At 49.2% G+C, this 15985-nt stretch overlaps 1 protein-coding gene across 1 annotated transcript in view; it reads right to left on the bottom strand.

The window, feature by feature from the left end:
- IQCK (IQ motif containing K) overlaps positions 1-15985 on the bottom strand; it is a gene marked incomplete at its 5' end in the record, with an annotated part of 38522 nt that overhangs the window by 20494 nt on the left and 2043 nt on the right. Inside the window, 5 exons of the mRNA XM_081965737.1 lie at positions 3449-3533; positions 8706-8783; positions 9478-9530; positions 12247-12344; positions 13121-13262. Coding sequence (XP_081821863.1) covers positions 3449-3533; positions 8706-8783; positions 9478-9530; positions 12247-12344; positions 13121-13262 — 456 coding nt within the window. The remainder of the gene's footprint in view (positions 1-3448; positions 3534-8705; positions 8784-9477; positions 9531-12246; positions 12345-13120; positions 13263-15985) is intronic.

Below are 15985 nucleotides of genomic sequence, written 5' to 3' on the forward strand. Positions count from 1 at the left end.
TAGCCGAGTTGGCTTTTGAGAAAGCACCTTTGAGGCAACCATGACTGGATGACTGAGGATCTCCACAGACACGTTGAGTCAACATGCAACTGCCTTCTTGACCACAGGATGTCAGCTCCCCAAACTCAGTTCTCTGTTGGTGGCGTTAAGTACTGTATTTAGATTTAGGAAGATGTGGAGACGCCTGGGCCATGCAATCACCAAGAGGCAGACACGACTGAATGGATAACATCATCATCATCAAGTATTTAGGCAACAAAAACGGAATGCACAGGTACAGTATAGGTGGTACCTTGCTCAGTAGTAGTAACTGTGAAAGGGATCTCGGAGTCCTAGTGGAGAACCATTTAAATAGGAGGCAGCCGTGTGCAGCAGCTGCCCAAAAAGCCAACACAGTTCTAGGCTGCATCAACAGAGGGATAGAATCAAGATCACATGAAGGGTTAATACCACTTTATAAGGCCTTGGTGAGGCCACACTTGGAATACTGCATTCAGTTCTGGTCGCCACGATGTAAAAAAGATGTGGAGACTCTAGAAAGAGTGCAGAGAAGAGCAACAAAGAGGATTAGGGGACTGGAGACTAAAACATATGAAGAACGGTTGCAGGAACTGGGTATGTCTAGTTTAATAGAAAGAAGGACTAGGGGAGACATGACAGCAGTCTTCCAATATCTCTGAGGGTTGCCACAAAGAAGGAGGAGTCAAACTATTCTCCAAGGCACTTGAGGGTAGAACAAGAAGCAATGGGTGGAAACTAATCAAGGAGAGAAGCAACTTAGAACTGAGGAGAAATTTCCTGACAGTGAGAACAATGAATCAGTGGAACAGAAGTTGCCTCCAGAAGTTGTGAATCCTCCAACACTGGAAGTCTTTAAGAAGATGTTGGACAGCCATTTGTCTGAAACGGTATAGGGTTTCCTGCCTAGGCAGGGGGTGGGACTAGAAGACCTCCAAGGTCCCTTCCAACTCTACTATTGTATTGTATTATTTAGAAGTGACCAAAAGTGTTTTTTTCAAAAGGCGACTGGACTTTGTCTTTTTCCTTGAAGACATTTCCCTTCTCATCGAAGAAAATTCTTCAGCTCATGAACTTGAGCCCCAAAGGTGCTTTTTCAAAAGGTGACTGGACTTCGTTTTTTCCTTGAGGACATTTGGTTTCTCTTCCAAGAAGCTTTCTTGGAAGAACTGAACAGAGCTGAAAAATCTTGGGTGAGAAGTGAAACATCCACAAGAAAAAAAATGAAGTTCAGTTGCCTTTTAAATAAGTATTTTGGGGACAATTGTGTCCTGGATGACTGAGAATCTCCACAGATATTTAGGAGTGATGTTTTCTAACCGCTTGGTATAAAGAAACCAGAGAGACAATGGCCCACCCATTTAACTTCTGGCTGCTGATAGAACTTTTGGGATCTTCCTTTATCCAAGAGCCAGAGGTGGCCCAGTGGTTAGAGTGCAGTACTGCAGGCTACTTCTGTTGACTGCCGGCTGCAGTTCGGCAGTTCAACTCTCACAAGGTTGACTCAGCCTCCCGTCCTTCCGAGGTGGGTAAAAGGAGGACCCAGATTGTTGGGGGCAAGAGAGGCTGACTCTGTAAACTGCTGAGAGAGGGCTGGAAAGCACTGTGAAGCGGTATATAAGTCTAAGTGCTATTGCCCTCCCTCCCTCCCGTGGTGCACAGTGGTTAAAGTACAGCATTGCAGGCTAACTGTGCCCACTGCCAAGATTTCAATCCTGACTGGCTCAAGGTTGACTCAGATGTCCGTCCTTCCGAGGTGGGTCAAATGAGGACCCGGATTGTTGGGGGGCAAATAGGCTGACTCTGTAACCCGCTTAAAGAGGGCTGTAAAGCATTGTGAAGCGGTATATAAGTCTAAGTGCTCTTGCTATTGCCATCCATCCATCCATCCATCTCTCTCTCTCTCTCATCAAGACAGAATAAGCTACCAATAGGATTACTTCTTATCATGGAAACTATCAGATGTCTGCTGTGTCTGGCTTAAAATAGCAAGAGGAGTATAAGTAGCAAATCTCCAGCCGTATCCTTTCGGTTGACCTTTAAATCCAGAATGAGAGGATGTGTCTCAGACAACCCTCTCTTCTCTTACTCTCTCAAACCCATGTGACACCCCCCCCCAAAAAAAAACAAAGGCAGGACAAGCAAGAGCACGTTGGGTCACAGCAATCACCCCACCCACCAACCCATCAATCAGACGTACAATTCCTCTAGTAGAGGATTAGAGCAAAGGCCCTTTGGTCTGTGATCATGTTTCCCAGCAGAAGCTGGACAGAAAAGCCACAAATGGGACATGCCAGCCAAGGGTCCTCCTCTTATAGCCCTCCGTTGGGCTAAGTTCATCTCACACGCTTTATGGACTTAACGGTAGCCTGGAGCTGCTGCTCTCGGTTGAGCCCCTTTCCTTTCCCAATTTCCCAAGCTGTTTTGAACCTCCAAACTGGAGGTCAACCACAAGGAAATAGTTATGGCCACCATGTTGCTACGGGGGCCATTTTGTGAGCCTGCCCTCAACACGAGCTTTTGAGTCTCTGAATTTTTCCAGCACATCAACGTGATACAGAGACCCAAAACGTATGCCAGGACACAGATTTAGCATTCATGGGTAAGACCGCTGAAATCTTGCAAAGTTCAGCTGGCAAAAGTCAGAGGATTGGGCACGGATGTGTGTTTAAAGATGATTTAAATTTTAAAGGACTTTGGGGAGGATTTCAGGAGGAGGAGTTGGGATGGGCAACTGCCATCTCAAGGACAAGAGTTAGAAATTAGAAAGAGAGAAGGTTGTCCTCTCATAAAACATCTTTGTGCGTTCTTAGCTCTTCATTTCCTCTCGTTAGGACTCGTTTCCAAATCACCTTTCATTCTTCTCTCCTACGTTCTCTTTTTCTCCTTCCTTTCCAAATACCAAGTATCCTGTTCTTTGCTCAGACTTCTCCCCCAACTTGCCCAGTCCTTCGACCCTAAGTGACCTGTGTGGCTTTAATGAAATTATCACCTGGACCAATGTTTCTCAACCTTGGTAACTCTTAAGATACGTAGACTCCCAGAATTCTCAGACTTCCCATACTGGCTATGGAATTCTGGGAGTTGAAGTCCACAAGTCTTAAAGTTGGCCAGGGTTGAAAAAAACACGGCTGTGGATTAAACAAGACAAGGGACAACATAACTTGAAAGATGCTCCTGGTCCCCTGATCATGTCTGCTTTTGAACATCTAAGCATGGTGAGAAACCAAGACTGAGCTTTGCAGCCTGTCGGCATCTTTTCTCCCGCAACTGAGCAATGGCTACTATGCAAATCCTCAGTCCACCTGCCTATTTGTAGACATTTATAGCACTTGGGGCCAAAACCTGAAGCAGGGAGTTCCCCTTGGGCTAAGGTTGGTTGCACGGAGGGAACATCTGGCAAAAGTATTATAGGGGGAGGGTGTCTTACCCGATAACCTTTCCAGAAGGTTTGGATGATGTGGCCGGCATCTTTCTCGGTGAGCAGCAAAGAGAGCGGAATGGGAGGCCTAGGACTAGAGAAAAGATTCCCATTTCAAAATCGTACACCTTTTCTTTATTATTGTTGATATCCTGCATGTGCCGTTTTTACAAATAACTCAAGGCGGCCAACGTATCCAACACACCTCCCTGTTTTCCACAGAACAACAACAACCCTGTGAGGTGGGTTGGGCTGAGAGAGAGAGGGACTAGCCCAAAGTGATCCAGCTGGTTTTCATGCCTAAGGCGGGACTAGAAGTTACAATCGCCTGGTGATTGGCCCAAAGTTGCCCAGCTGGCTTTCATGCCTAAGGCGGGACTAAAACTCCCAGGCTCTGGGTGATTGGTCCAAAGTCACCCAGCTGGCTTTCATGGCTAAGGTGGGACTAAAACTCATCATCTCCTAGTGATTGGCCCAAAGTTGCCCAGCTGGCTTTCATGCCTAAGGCGGGACTAGAACTCCCAGGCTCTGGGTGATTGGTCCAAAGTCACCCAGCTGACTTTCATGGCTAAGGCGGGACTAAAACTCATCATCTCCTAGTGATTGGACCAAAGTCCCCCAGCTGACTTTCATGGCTAAGGCAGGACTAGAACTCCCCATCTCCTGGTGATTCACCCAAAGTTGCCCAGCTGGCTTTCATGCCTAAGGCGGGACTAGAACTCACCATCTCCCAGTGATTGGCCCAAAGTCACCCAGTCAACTTTCATGCCTATGGCAGGACTAGAACTCACAGTCTCCTGGTAACTGGCCCAAAGTCAATTCTCTGTGATGTTTATATCCCAGCATTTTTATCTGGAGAAATGCAAGCTTGCCCTCCCTAACATTGCAGCACGAATTCCGTCCATGCCTGCGCTGGGCTTCGTTTTTCAAATCACGAGGATCTGTTGGGGGGAACCGATCCAAGGCTAAAGTAGGAATGGGAGGTAGATAACTGAAGTCCGATGGGGAAGGGCTTCATGTCCAGAAAGCCAGTCGCGGGGAAACCTCACCCATTCCAGTCCGAAATGAGTCAAAGTCACCCCAGGTCCATTTCGTCCACTGGCGTATTAGTAATTGACTTTCGGTCGAATGAAAATAGAAGATCAGCTGGGGCAGGAGTGAACTGGGCAAGCGGGAACCGGTTATTTGTGTCAGGAGACAGCTGGGACACCCCAAGATGAATCGGCTGACAAAGCGAGATGCAGGGAATGTGCGAGGTGTGTTGGTTGCAAAATATATATATATATATATTTAAACGGTCCCTGTGGAGCGCTTGGTCAATGCAGCGAAAGCGCTTGGCTCCTGTGCAATTGGATTTCCCAGAACGATCTGGCATCGGCTGGATGCCCTCACGCGCCAGGTTTTCAGCCATGGGAGAAGATAAATCTAACGTCAGGAAGGAAAACAAGGGAGCAGCTAAATTAATTAGGTTCGACATCAGCGTGATATCCTGCTCTTCCGTGGGGGCCCACCGAGGCAACTTGGTCAAAATGCTCAAGAGGCTGGAGATCTGTTTGGAAAAGGTGGCCAGAAATATTCCTTGACGTGCTTCTGTTGCTTCTCTGGTTTGAGATGTTGAATTCATCCATCCTGCCTTATCCTGTCTCCTCTGCATTTAGATTAGCTCAGGGAACCGCTATTTCGCACAGAGGATTGCGTCTTATTAAAAGAGGTGTAAAGATAGTCCCGCTTGGAAGCAAGGAACAGCTGTTGAATCCGAGAAGTCGTGATGGGACAGTTTTGATTGGTCTAGTTTGGAAAGAAGCTCTTGTGGCCTGCCATCCCTCCAGCTGAGCTGGCAACAGATTCAGACAGTGAGAAGGTTGGGGAGGAACCTGGGCCAGTCCTGGAGTCTGGGGAAGGCTCTGATGAGGGCTCTGTGTCCGAGGCAGAGAGGGGGCCAGGGCCATATGCCAGTTATCAGCTGCCTTCAGAGTCAGACATCAGTGGGGCAGAAGAACAGCTGGAGCCTGTATATAAGTCTAAGTGCTATCGCTGTTGTTCTTCCCTTTCTCCCTCCCTCCCTCCCTTCTTCCTTCCCTTCTTCCTTCCTTCCTTCCATGGTCCACAGTGGTTAGAATGCAGTATTGCAGGCTAATACTGCCAACTGCCAGCAGTTCGATCCTGACCAGCTCAAGGTTGACTCAGCCTTCCATCCTTCTGAGGTGGGTAAAATGAGGACCCAGGTTGTTGGAGGCAACAGGCTGACTTTATAATCCGCTTAGAGAGGGCTGTGAAGTGGTATATAAGTCTAAGTGCTATCGCTGTTGTTCTTCCCTCCCTCCCTCCCTCCCTCCCTCCCTCCCTCCCTCCTTCCCTCCTTCCTTCCTTCCTTCCTTCCTTCCTTCCTTCCTTCCTTCCTTCCTTCCTTCCTTCCTTCCTTCCTTCCATAGTCCACAATGATTAGAATTCAGTATTGCAGACTAACTCTGCTCACTGTCAGCAATTCGATCCTGACCGGCTCCAGGTTGACTCAGCCTTCCATGTTTCTGAGCTCGGTAAAATGAGGACCCAGATTGCTGGAGGCAATATACTGACTCCGCTTAAGAGGACTGGAAAGCACTGTGAAGTGGTACATAACTCTAAGTGCTATTGCTATTCGATTTAAAATATTTACACTGCCATCCGTCTGATAATTCTGGGCTGCTCCCAATCAAAGCCAAAGCGACGTAAAACCCACAATCAAACCATAAAACGGGACACATTAAAAAAAATCACGCAATCTGCAAAGCACATTTGGCCGAATGAGCCAATGGGGAGCTGCCGTCTCAGATTTCTTGACCTTGCCTCCTTCAGCGGAGGAAGACTCTCTTATCGGCTGCTAAAAGTGCCCTGAGATCTCCTTTGCACGGATCCCTTGATCTGCCATCACCTCCACCATGCTAGCATGCAGACTCCCTCGTGGATAACTCGGCTTGTTGATGCAAATCGAAGATGCCAGGCGCGGCGTGACATTCATCAGGGTTGACAGGCCGAGAGCTGCAGCCCTGCGGGGTTTTTTGTGCCGATGTTTGGAGGCAGAGCACGCTCCCTGCACGCTCCCTTCCCCGATTCGGGAGGGAGACGCGCGCGGGGAGAGAGGGAGGGTTGACTTGGAGACACTGGGACACACGGTTGGGATTTGTTCATTGTTTTGGTCTGGGATCTCTTTCTGGAGTTGCTCCCGAGCCACTTAGCCGAAAAGGAGTTTGCTTCCTGCTCTTGGGAAGCCTCGGTCTGAACAAACCCCCTGGAATAGCAGGAGACCCTATACCATGCCTGACAAATGGCTGTTCAGTCTCTTCTTGAAACCCTTCAGTGATGGGAGCAGCCACAACCTCTGGTGGCCATTTGTTCCACTGGTTAATTGTTCCCACAGTCAGGAAATTCCTCCTTAGTCCTAAGTTACCTCTCCTTGGTAAGTTTCCATCGGTTACTTCTCGTCTTGCCCTCAGGTGCTTTGGGGAATCAACTGTCCCCCCCTCTTCTTCGGGGCAACCCTTCAAATACTGGCAAACTCCTATTGTCTCCTGTCATTCATCAGACCAAGTGATTGGCAGGAGAAAGGGAATGCAAGGCCACTCACCCATGCAAAATTAGCCCTGGGGGTCAAACAAAAAGTAGCAGCCACGATGGGAGCGGTGAAGGCCATTTGAGACTAGCAGACTCGGGGGCATTAGAATATGAAAAGGAGAAGGTCTGGGGTGGGGTGGGAATGCCCGCCTGGGCGAACACTTGACACACCACCCACCCCCTTCCCGGAATCTGTTAGTGAAACAAAGTAAATAGCAGCCGGAGGGGGTGGTAGACACCGGAGAGAAATTCTTTGGAGAAGGCAGAGAACGAGAGGAGGACATGAAAAGCTCCCCGCATGACGACGTTCTCGAAATCTTGACAATGCCGCCTGACTGAAGGGCCTTTGTCACCTGAGTCCGATGCCCCTGGGAACCAGCTGGCTGTGGGCAGATGAGGCAGGAAGCCACGCCAACGTAGACATGTCGGGCGATTTCCTTTTCATGGCTTGGCAAATACGGCCGGGCGAATTTGAATGTTGAGGCCAGGCCAGCTGAGTAGGGCACAATGTTCTTATTATAGCCCACCTCTTTGTCTTCCTTCTTGGTAGCATCCCGGACGTCTGGTACCAATCCATGGGTCAGGCCTGCAGTCATCTTTTCTTTGGGATCTTTGGCCTGCTACACTTTCTATTATTCTACTAGGCATTTTCTATGGTGGGGAAATGGGAGGGGGGATTGTGCAGAGCTAGATGATAGGTAGCCATAACAACATTCTTTCTAGAAAGCCAAGGTCATCGTCCTTTGTCTCTGCACCTCTGCACCTGACCGGAACTGGATGGGTGGAACTGCCAGCATGGCAGTGGGAGATTGGACCATGTGATGGGCTGGTGGGTGTGAGGGCAAGATCTTGAACTTTCAGCTGGTTGGGGAAAACCAGGAAGCTTTCAGATTTGGGTTTTCCCAGATGTGCCAACGTGGCTCTCTTAATCAATTGGAACTTTGAGCAATACTTTGCCTTGGACTCTGGTTTACTTTTGGATGCACTTCCTGACACCATGAAGTGCAAAGAGGCCAAGCCACTTTCTGGCTGCACTCCAACCTTCCTCCCAGCTGAGATGGAGTCAGGATAGGGAAACACAATCAACGCTCTTAGGAACAGCATCAAACGTGGAGGCCCACAGGGGACGAGGATCAGTGTAAAACAGGGCCTCGAGGTTCTTTTCTCAAGAGAAACTCTCCCAGTTTCCAGCTCTGTTGCACGCACAATGGCCAGCTTATCATCGCATGTACATGCATGCATGCCATTAACCTGGGAGAGGAACGGGCGACGCCGGGCATGCCAGGCGACAGGGCTCCATGTGCCACTTCGAGCAGGCGTACCGTAGGTTCACCATCACGGGCCTATCCTTACCCAAGACACAAAAACCCGTGGCCAGTCCCTCTCACTCAGCCCTAGGAAGGAGAAGGTAACGGCAAACCGTGTCTGAAAAACCTTGGTGAAAATTCAGTTGTTCACGCTCTCCCTTCTCTTGTGCAAATAGACCAAGGGAAACACATCTTCCTCCGCAAGGAAGCGGTGGTCATACTAAGCTTTGTGTCGGAGCGTTGCGATTGTGTGGGAGAAAGAAGAAACGGAAAGGGAAAAGGAACACGTGGGTTGCGTTGCGTTCTCTTTCGGAGAAAAGCAAACGCAGGGAAAGATGGAAAGGGTGTCAGAGGTGAGTAATACTTACTGATCCTTTAGCCAATCCTTCACGAAAGGGATCTCGAAAAATTCCACGAAAGGTTCATCTTGTCTCTTCGCGTTGTGGCTGGAAGGATCAAAACTGAGAGTGAAAGTTAAGCCTACGGGCAGTTCTCGAATTACGAATTACGCCCCAAACTTCCGTTGCTGAGTGAGAAATTTGTCAAGTGAGTTTTGCCCCCATTTTACGACCTTTCTGGCCACAGTTGTTAAGTGAAGCACTGTTGTCAGGCTTCCAAGTAACACCCCCAACGAAAGAAGACTCCAAGGCTCGAAGTTCCTCAAAGTTCCACTTTATTAGAGATGTCCTATTGGCACATCTGGGAAAACCCGAATCTGAAAGTTTCCAGATTTTCCCCACCCAAAGGAAAGTTCAAATCCCTGCCCAGCACCCACATGTCCATCCCATGGCCTGATCAGGCACTGTCCCAACTGGAGATGCCTCCCAGTCACACCACTCCAGGTGCAGGGCAAGATGTCCTTGACTCTCCGAGAAGGAATGTTATAAGGTAAAGTTAAAGGTTCCCTTCGCACGTATGTGCTAGTCATTCCTGACTCTAGTGGGCGGTGCTCATCTCCGTTTCAAAGCCGAAGAGCCAGCGCTGTCCGAAGATGTCTCTGTGGTCATGTGGCTGGCATGACTAAATGCCAAAGGCGTACGGAACGCTGTTCCCTTCCCACCATCCTTCTCTGTTGAAAGGAGGGGGAGGGGAAATACCGGAATGACCTTCAAATGCTTAACGCTGAGCAAAGAAACTTACTTGTACAACCACTCGGTCAGGAAATCAAGGGCGATAAATCTTGTCTGCTTCCTCTGCAAGAAACAGAAGAGACACCAAGTTCAGAAGGAGAATGAGCGGCATATAAATCCAATACAACTCAAACTGAAGGAGAAACGATGGGAGGTTTTATCTTTATTCCCCTTTCTCTCCAAAGGGCAGGCGGGCATTGAAACAGCCACCTCCCATGGATGGAAAAATGGTGGGAATCCACGGGGTGACAAGGGGAGGGTATGACCACGCCAGAGCCTCTCTCTCTCCTTCCCTCCCCCTCCCTCTCTCCCTCCTTCCCCCTCCGTCTCTCTCTCTCTCTCTCTCTCCCCCTTTCTCCCCATACTTCCCTCTCTCTCTCCCTCCCTCCCCCTCCCTCTTCCCCTCTTCCTCCCCTCCCTCTCACTCCCTCTCTCTCTCCCCTATCTCCCCTCTTTCCCTCCTTCTCCCTCTCTCCCTCCCTCTCTTTGTCCCCCCCCTCTTGGCCCACCCCATCTCACGGGGTTGATGTTTTGGGGGGAACAGTAGCAGACGGAAGTAAGTATGGTGTGTGCCTTTGTCACCTTTTCAGTTGTTTATAAAAATAATAAAGATGGGCTATAAATATTCATGCAAATGACGGTGGTTAAGGGTGCTGATTGCATCAGTTGGAGGTATGTAATTATGGCAATTGTACAAAAATATCCTTGTGTCCCATGGAAAATGAATACATGGGAGTCCTTGACTTATAAAAAAGGGATTTATGACTGGTTCTCACGCTTACGACCTGCACAGCAGCCCCACCATTGAAGGATCAAGAGAAGGAGAGGGAGGGAGAGAGGGAGAGAGAGAGAGAGAGATAAGGAGAGGGAGATACAGAGACAGAGAGGGAGGGAGGGAGGGAGAGGGAGAGAGAAGAAAGAGACAGAAGAGGGGGAGAGAGGAAGAGGGGGAGTGAGGGAGAGAGAGACACAGGGGGAGGAAGGAGAAGAAAGAGAAGGAGGGAGAGGAAGAGACAGAGAAAGGGAAGGAGGGAGGGGGAGAGGCAGAGAAAGAGAGGGGGAAAAGGGGAAGAGACGGGGAGTGAGGAAGGGAGAGAGTGGGAGAGAGAGTGACAGAGGGAGAGAGAAAGAGAGAGAAAGAAGGGGAAACAGGAAAAGACAGAGACAGAGAGGGAGAGAAGAGAAAGAGCCAGGAGAGGGGGAGAGGAGAGGAACAGAGTTGGGAGAGAGTGAAATAAGAGAGAGAGAAGGAGAGGGAGGGACAGAGACAGAGGGAGGAAGACAGAAGGAGAGCAGGAAACAGATAGAAAGAGAGAGAGAGAGAGAGGAAGAGAGAGAGAAGAGAAAGAGAGAGGAGAAAGAGGGAGAGAGAGAAGAGAGGAGAGGAAGAGACAGACACAGAGGGAGGAAGACAGAAGGAGAGCAGGAAACAGATAGAAAGAGAGAGAGGAAGAGAGAGAGAGGAGAAAGAGAGAGAAGGAGAGAGAGGGAGGGAGAGAAGAGAGAGAAGGAGAGGGAGAGACAGACACAGAGGGAGGAAGACAGAAGGAGAGCAGGAAACAGATAGAAAGAGAGAGAGAGAGGAAGAGAGAGAGAGGAGAAAGAGAGAGAAGGAGAGAGAGGGAGGGAGAGAAGAGAGAGAAGGAGAGGGAGAGACAGAGGGAGGAAGACAGAAGGAGAGCAGGAGACAGATAGAAAGAGGGAGAGGAGAAAGAGAGAGAAGGAGAGGGAGAGGGAGAGACATGGGGAGGGAGAGCAGGAGAGAGAGACAGACAGAGAGGGAGAGAGGGAGGAGGAGACCCTCATTTAAACAGACATTTATGCCTCCAGATTCCCCTGGGGAAATTAACCCATCATCTTTCCAGTATAAATTCAATACTCGATCAAAGCGGAGGGCTCTCCTGGAAGAAGGACGAGCTCCCTGCAAAGCGACCCAAAGCCTCAAAGGCCTCAACGCTATTCATTTTCCAGGCTGGGCTGGGCTGCTTTTAAAGAAAGCCAGGAGGCCAGAAGCTGCACACATCTGGGCTGGGTTAGGCACCCCCGGATATGCACAGGAAGCCTCCGTCACAATGGGCCTTCTTCCCCGGCAGATGGGCTGCGCCGCTCTTTCCCACCAGGGGAATCCTCTCCCATTCTTGACGGTGTTTGTCTTGCACTCGGGAACACAATGAGGGGCATCCGATCCTTTTCTTCGCCGCCGCCCCTGCGTGCTTCGTTTCACAGATACGCCCAGCGCCCCAGGGGCTCTTTTGCCCAGTCCAGGACTTCCAGTAAGGCACGTAACCTCACTCACACAAACACTCCCACACGCTCATTCGCTCCCCTTACTCTGCACGTCATACTTTTAGTTGCAGGATCCCCGCGGTTACAGGATCAAAAGTCGGACGCTTGGCAACTGGCATGTACTTATGACGGCTGCGCTGTCCCGTGTGTGTGTGTGTGTGTGTGTGTGTGTGTGTGTGTCACATGATCCCCTTTTGTGGCCTTCCCAGCTGGCATCCAATAAACAAAGTCAGCGGGGGGGGGGAGCCAGATTCGCTTAACGACCGCAGGATTCACTTAACGATAGCCGTGGTTTGTTTAACTGTGGCAAAAAAAACCAACGGTCGTAAAATGGGGCACAACTTCCTTAACAGCTGCCGTGCTTAACAACCAGAAAGTTGAGGCTCAGTTGGGGTTGTAAGTTGAGGAGGACTGTAAATTCCCGGATAGGTCCCTATTCTGATCCAGCATTCTGGAACGTCACACATCCTTCTGGGAACGATTTCGGACTCACCTCAAAGCATCTTTGTTTCTTGGCTTCGTGCAAGAGTTCCACCATGCCCGGAAGCAGCACGGGGAAAATGTAGCATTCCAAGAATTCCCTGGGAGTACCTGGACAGATCAATGGTTTGTTTTTTTACAAACATGTAAATACTAAAGCTGTTCCATTTACCGTATTTTTTTCGGAGTACAAGATGCACCAAGATTTTGAAGAGGCAAATTTAAAAAAAAAAAGTTTTTGCACTCGGCAGACCTCCCCAAAATGGCCCGTTTTTCACAAAAACAGGCCTGTTTTTGGTAAAAAAAAAAAAAAAAAAGGCCATGCATAGCCTTTAGGAGGCTGATAGATTGCTCCTGGGGGATGGGGAGGGGGCAAAAACGAGCAAAAAACGGCCCGTTTTTCGCTCATTTCTGGAAGCTTCCTAAAGGGTCTGCACGGCCATTTTTGCAAAGGGGACGGGGTTTCAGGAGGACAAAAATGTTGTATTCAGTGTATAAGATGCACCCAGATTTTCAGCCTTTTTTTTGAGGGGAAAAGGTGCGTCTTACACTCCGAAAAATATGGTACATATCATGTAAATAATCAGCTCTGTGGTTCATAGTCCCCATCTGGTGACCAAAACTGGATGCAGTAGTCTAGCTGTGGTCTTACTAGGGCTTTTTAGAGTGGTATGAGTACCTCCCTTGATCTCGATCGTATCCCTCTATTAATGCAATTTAGGATTGCATTAATAGACTGCAACTATGAAACGGGCAGAAATCGTGGTTAAGACCGGGCCGGGCCGGTCAAGACCGGGCCGGGGGGTGGGGTGGGGCTTCATTTCTCTCCCTTCCTTTTCAAAAAGGACGCCCTGATAAAAAGAATATGGGTTTGCCTGATGACGTACATGTTTTTAGGTCAGGCAACTCAGGAGCGATCAGCGCAGAAAGAAGAGACAGGGTCTTCTGGGGGGGCTCTTCCTCGGTGACCACAGGCTTACTCTCCCCCACACTCAGCTCTGGCAGCGGCCCAGCCTTGGCGGGAACCTGCTGAAGAGCAAAAACAAGGAGATAAAAATGCCCTGCTCCGATTTAGATAAGCAAGCGCTGTAAATAAGCAAAGGAAGAACGAAACAGTCGATTCTGAACCTACTCTTAGTGCAACTGGGGAGTAATTCTTTAACCGAGGGGAGTATTTGTAGCTCAGGGTTGACCTGTGAGAGTGATCTCTGAGCTTGGTGGTTTTCTTGCAGATATTTCGTGACCCAAGGAGATAATAGCCTCAGGGCTAGAAAGGAGAGGAGGAGGAGGAGGAGGAGGAGGAGGAGGAGGAGGAGGAGGAGGAGGAGGCAGGACAACAACTATAGGATCCTTGGTGCTCTCTGAGCTTGGCTGTTTTCTTGCAGACATTTTATTACCCAACTAGTAACATCATCAATGCTAGAAGGGAATGGGGTTTGCAGGGAGGAGGAGGAGGAGGAGGAGGAGGAGGAGGAGGAGGAGGAGGAGGAGGAGGAGGAGGAGGAGGAGGAGGAGGAATAATTATTGTTGTTTAGATCAGGGTGTCCAACCTTGGTGCTCTCTGAGCTTGGTGGTTTTCTTGCAGACATTTCGTGACCCAAGGAGGTAACAGCCTCAGGGCTAGAAGAGAGGAGGAGGAGAGAGGGAGGAGGAGGAGAGAGGGAGGAGGAGAGAGGGAGGAGGAGGAGGACTATGGAGTCCCTGGTGCTCTCTGAGCTTGGTTTTCTTGCAGATGTTTCTTGACCCAACTAGGTTACATCATCAATGCTAGTGAGTGTAATGAGATTTGCTCTATGTTTACATACAGTGGCTTCCCTATCAGTATTGGTGGGAGTGTTGTTTTCTTCTTGTTAGCTCCTTGATGAGGTTGTTGGCTTATTGTTTACTTTGTTAACCTTGATTAGTTTGCTCACTTTAGCAAAACGCCTCCTCGCCAGCAATCAACACCCAAATAAACAGAGATGATTAATACCAAGATTCACACTAGACCAACAATGTAGCAGTAAACAACACCCCCAATCACGGAACCACCAAGAAAACTCACACCAACAAGGTAAGCCACTCGTACATGAACAGAGACCAAACCCCATCGCCTTCTAGCACTGATGATGTTACCTAGTTGGGTCATGAAACGTCTGCAAGAAAACAGCCAAGCTCAGAGAGTGTCAAGGACTCCACAGTGATTCCTTAAATGATGATTTCTCAGTCTGGATACCCTCCACAAAATGTATGGTGTCTTTTAACTCCCAGAAATCTCCAGTCACCTTGGGAAGTTCGGAGGGATGAAACTACATCTGGAGTGCGCCTTGGGGAAGTTGATCTAAAGGGTTAGAAATGTATCCTCCAAACCCCCAAAGTTTTAGCCAACCTTCCAAAGTCAGGAATTTATAGAGAACATGTTTAAAAAGTCACCTACAAGCTTCGTTTGGGGGGGGGGGGGGAGGAAGCAATCATTAAATGATCCTTAAGGGGGAAACAGTTCTTAATAATAAGGATTCTGGTTTTTTTTTAAAAAAAATTAGATAATGGGGGGGAGGGGAAATCACAGAACTTAAGAGGGACTCGCAGTTCTTCTGATGAAAACCAGAATCTGAAATATGTAAGGACGCATAGAAAACCAGAGCTGAGTGTAGCTCAATTCGTAAGCTGGCAGCGGTGAACTGAGCCTGTCAGTTCCGATTAAGACATATAATGTGCAAGATGCAAAATGAGATCTGCTACATGGGGGGGGGGGGGGGGGGGCGGCCCTTCATGGCAGGCACGCATGCAAAAAAATAATCTAAATTCAGCTTCTGGCATCTCCAGGCAAAGCTGGAGAAAAATGATGGGGGGGGGGGGAAAGTGGGAGTTGACAAGACAAATCCCGGCAGGCAATTTGGGATGGGAGTGACACCGCAAGCCAGGATTCCCAATTTGGATTACACGCTCCCATGCGCCTGACCTCTCTTTAACAGACATTTCAAGGCAGGGGGATGTCCATTTTTGCTTACTTTTAAGACTCGTGGACTTCAATTCCCAGAATTCCCCAGCCATGATCCCATCTTGCTTGTGTAACAGCCTCTTTCCCCCCCCCCCACCTCTTGAAATTAAAATACCTCAAACGCTGTAATCTTTCAGTGGTTCTATGCATAGTTCAACTCTGGCGCTGGAGAAGACTCCTGCACTGAGTCCCTTGGACTGCAAGGCCATCCAACCGGTCAGTCCTAGAGGAGATCAACCCTGACTGCTCTTTAGAAGGCCAGATCCTGAAGAGGAAACTCAAAAACTTTGGCCACCTAATGAGAAGGGAGGACTCCCTGGAGAAGAGCCTCATGCTGGGAAAGATGGAGGGCAAAAGAAGAAGGACTGCAAGGCCATCCAACCGGTCAGTCCTAGAGGAGATCAACCCTGACTGCTCTTTAGAAGGCCAGATCCTGAAGAGGAAACTCAAAGACTTTGGCCACGTAATGAGAAGGAAGGACTCCCTGGAGAAGAGCCTCATGCTGGGAACGATGCAGGGCAAAAGAAGAAGGGGACGGCAGAGAAGGAGGTGGCTGCGGTGGTGGGATTCAAATTTTTTTACTACTGGTTCTGTGGGTGTGGCTTGGTGGGTGTGGCATGGCTTGGTGGGCATGGCAGGGGAAGGTTACTGCAAAATCCCCATTTCCTCCCAATTAGCTGGGACTCAGGAGGCAGAGAATAGATGGGGGCGGGGCCAGCCAGAGGTGGTATTTACCCAGTTCTCCGAACTACTCATATTTCCGCTACTGGTT

This window comes from Natrix helvetica (assembly GCF_964273705.1).
Source record: "Natrix helvetica genome assembly, chromosome: 13".
NCBI classification, from domain to species: domain Eukaryota; kingdom Metazoa; phylum Chordata; class Lepidosauria; order Squamata; family Natricidae; genus Natrix; species Natrix helvetica.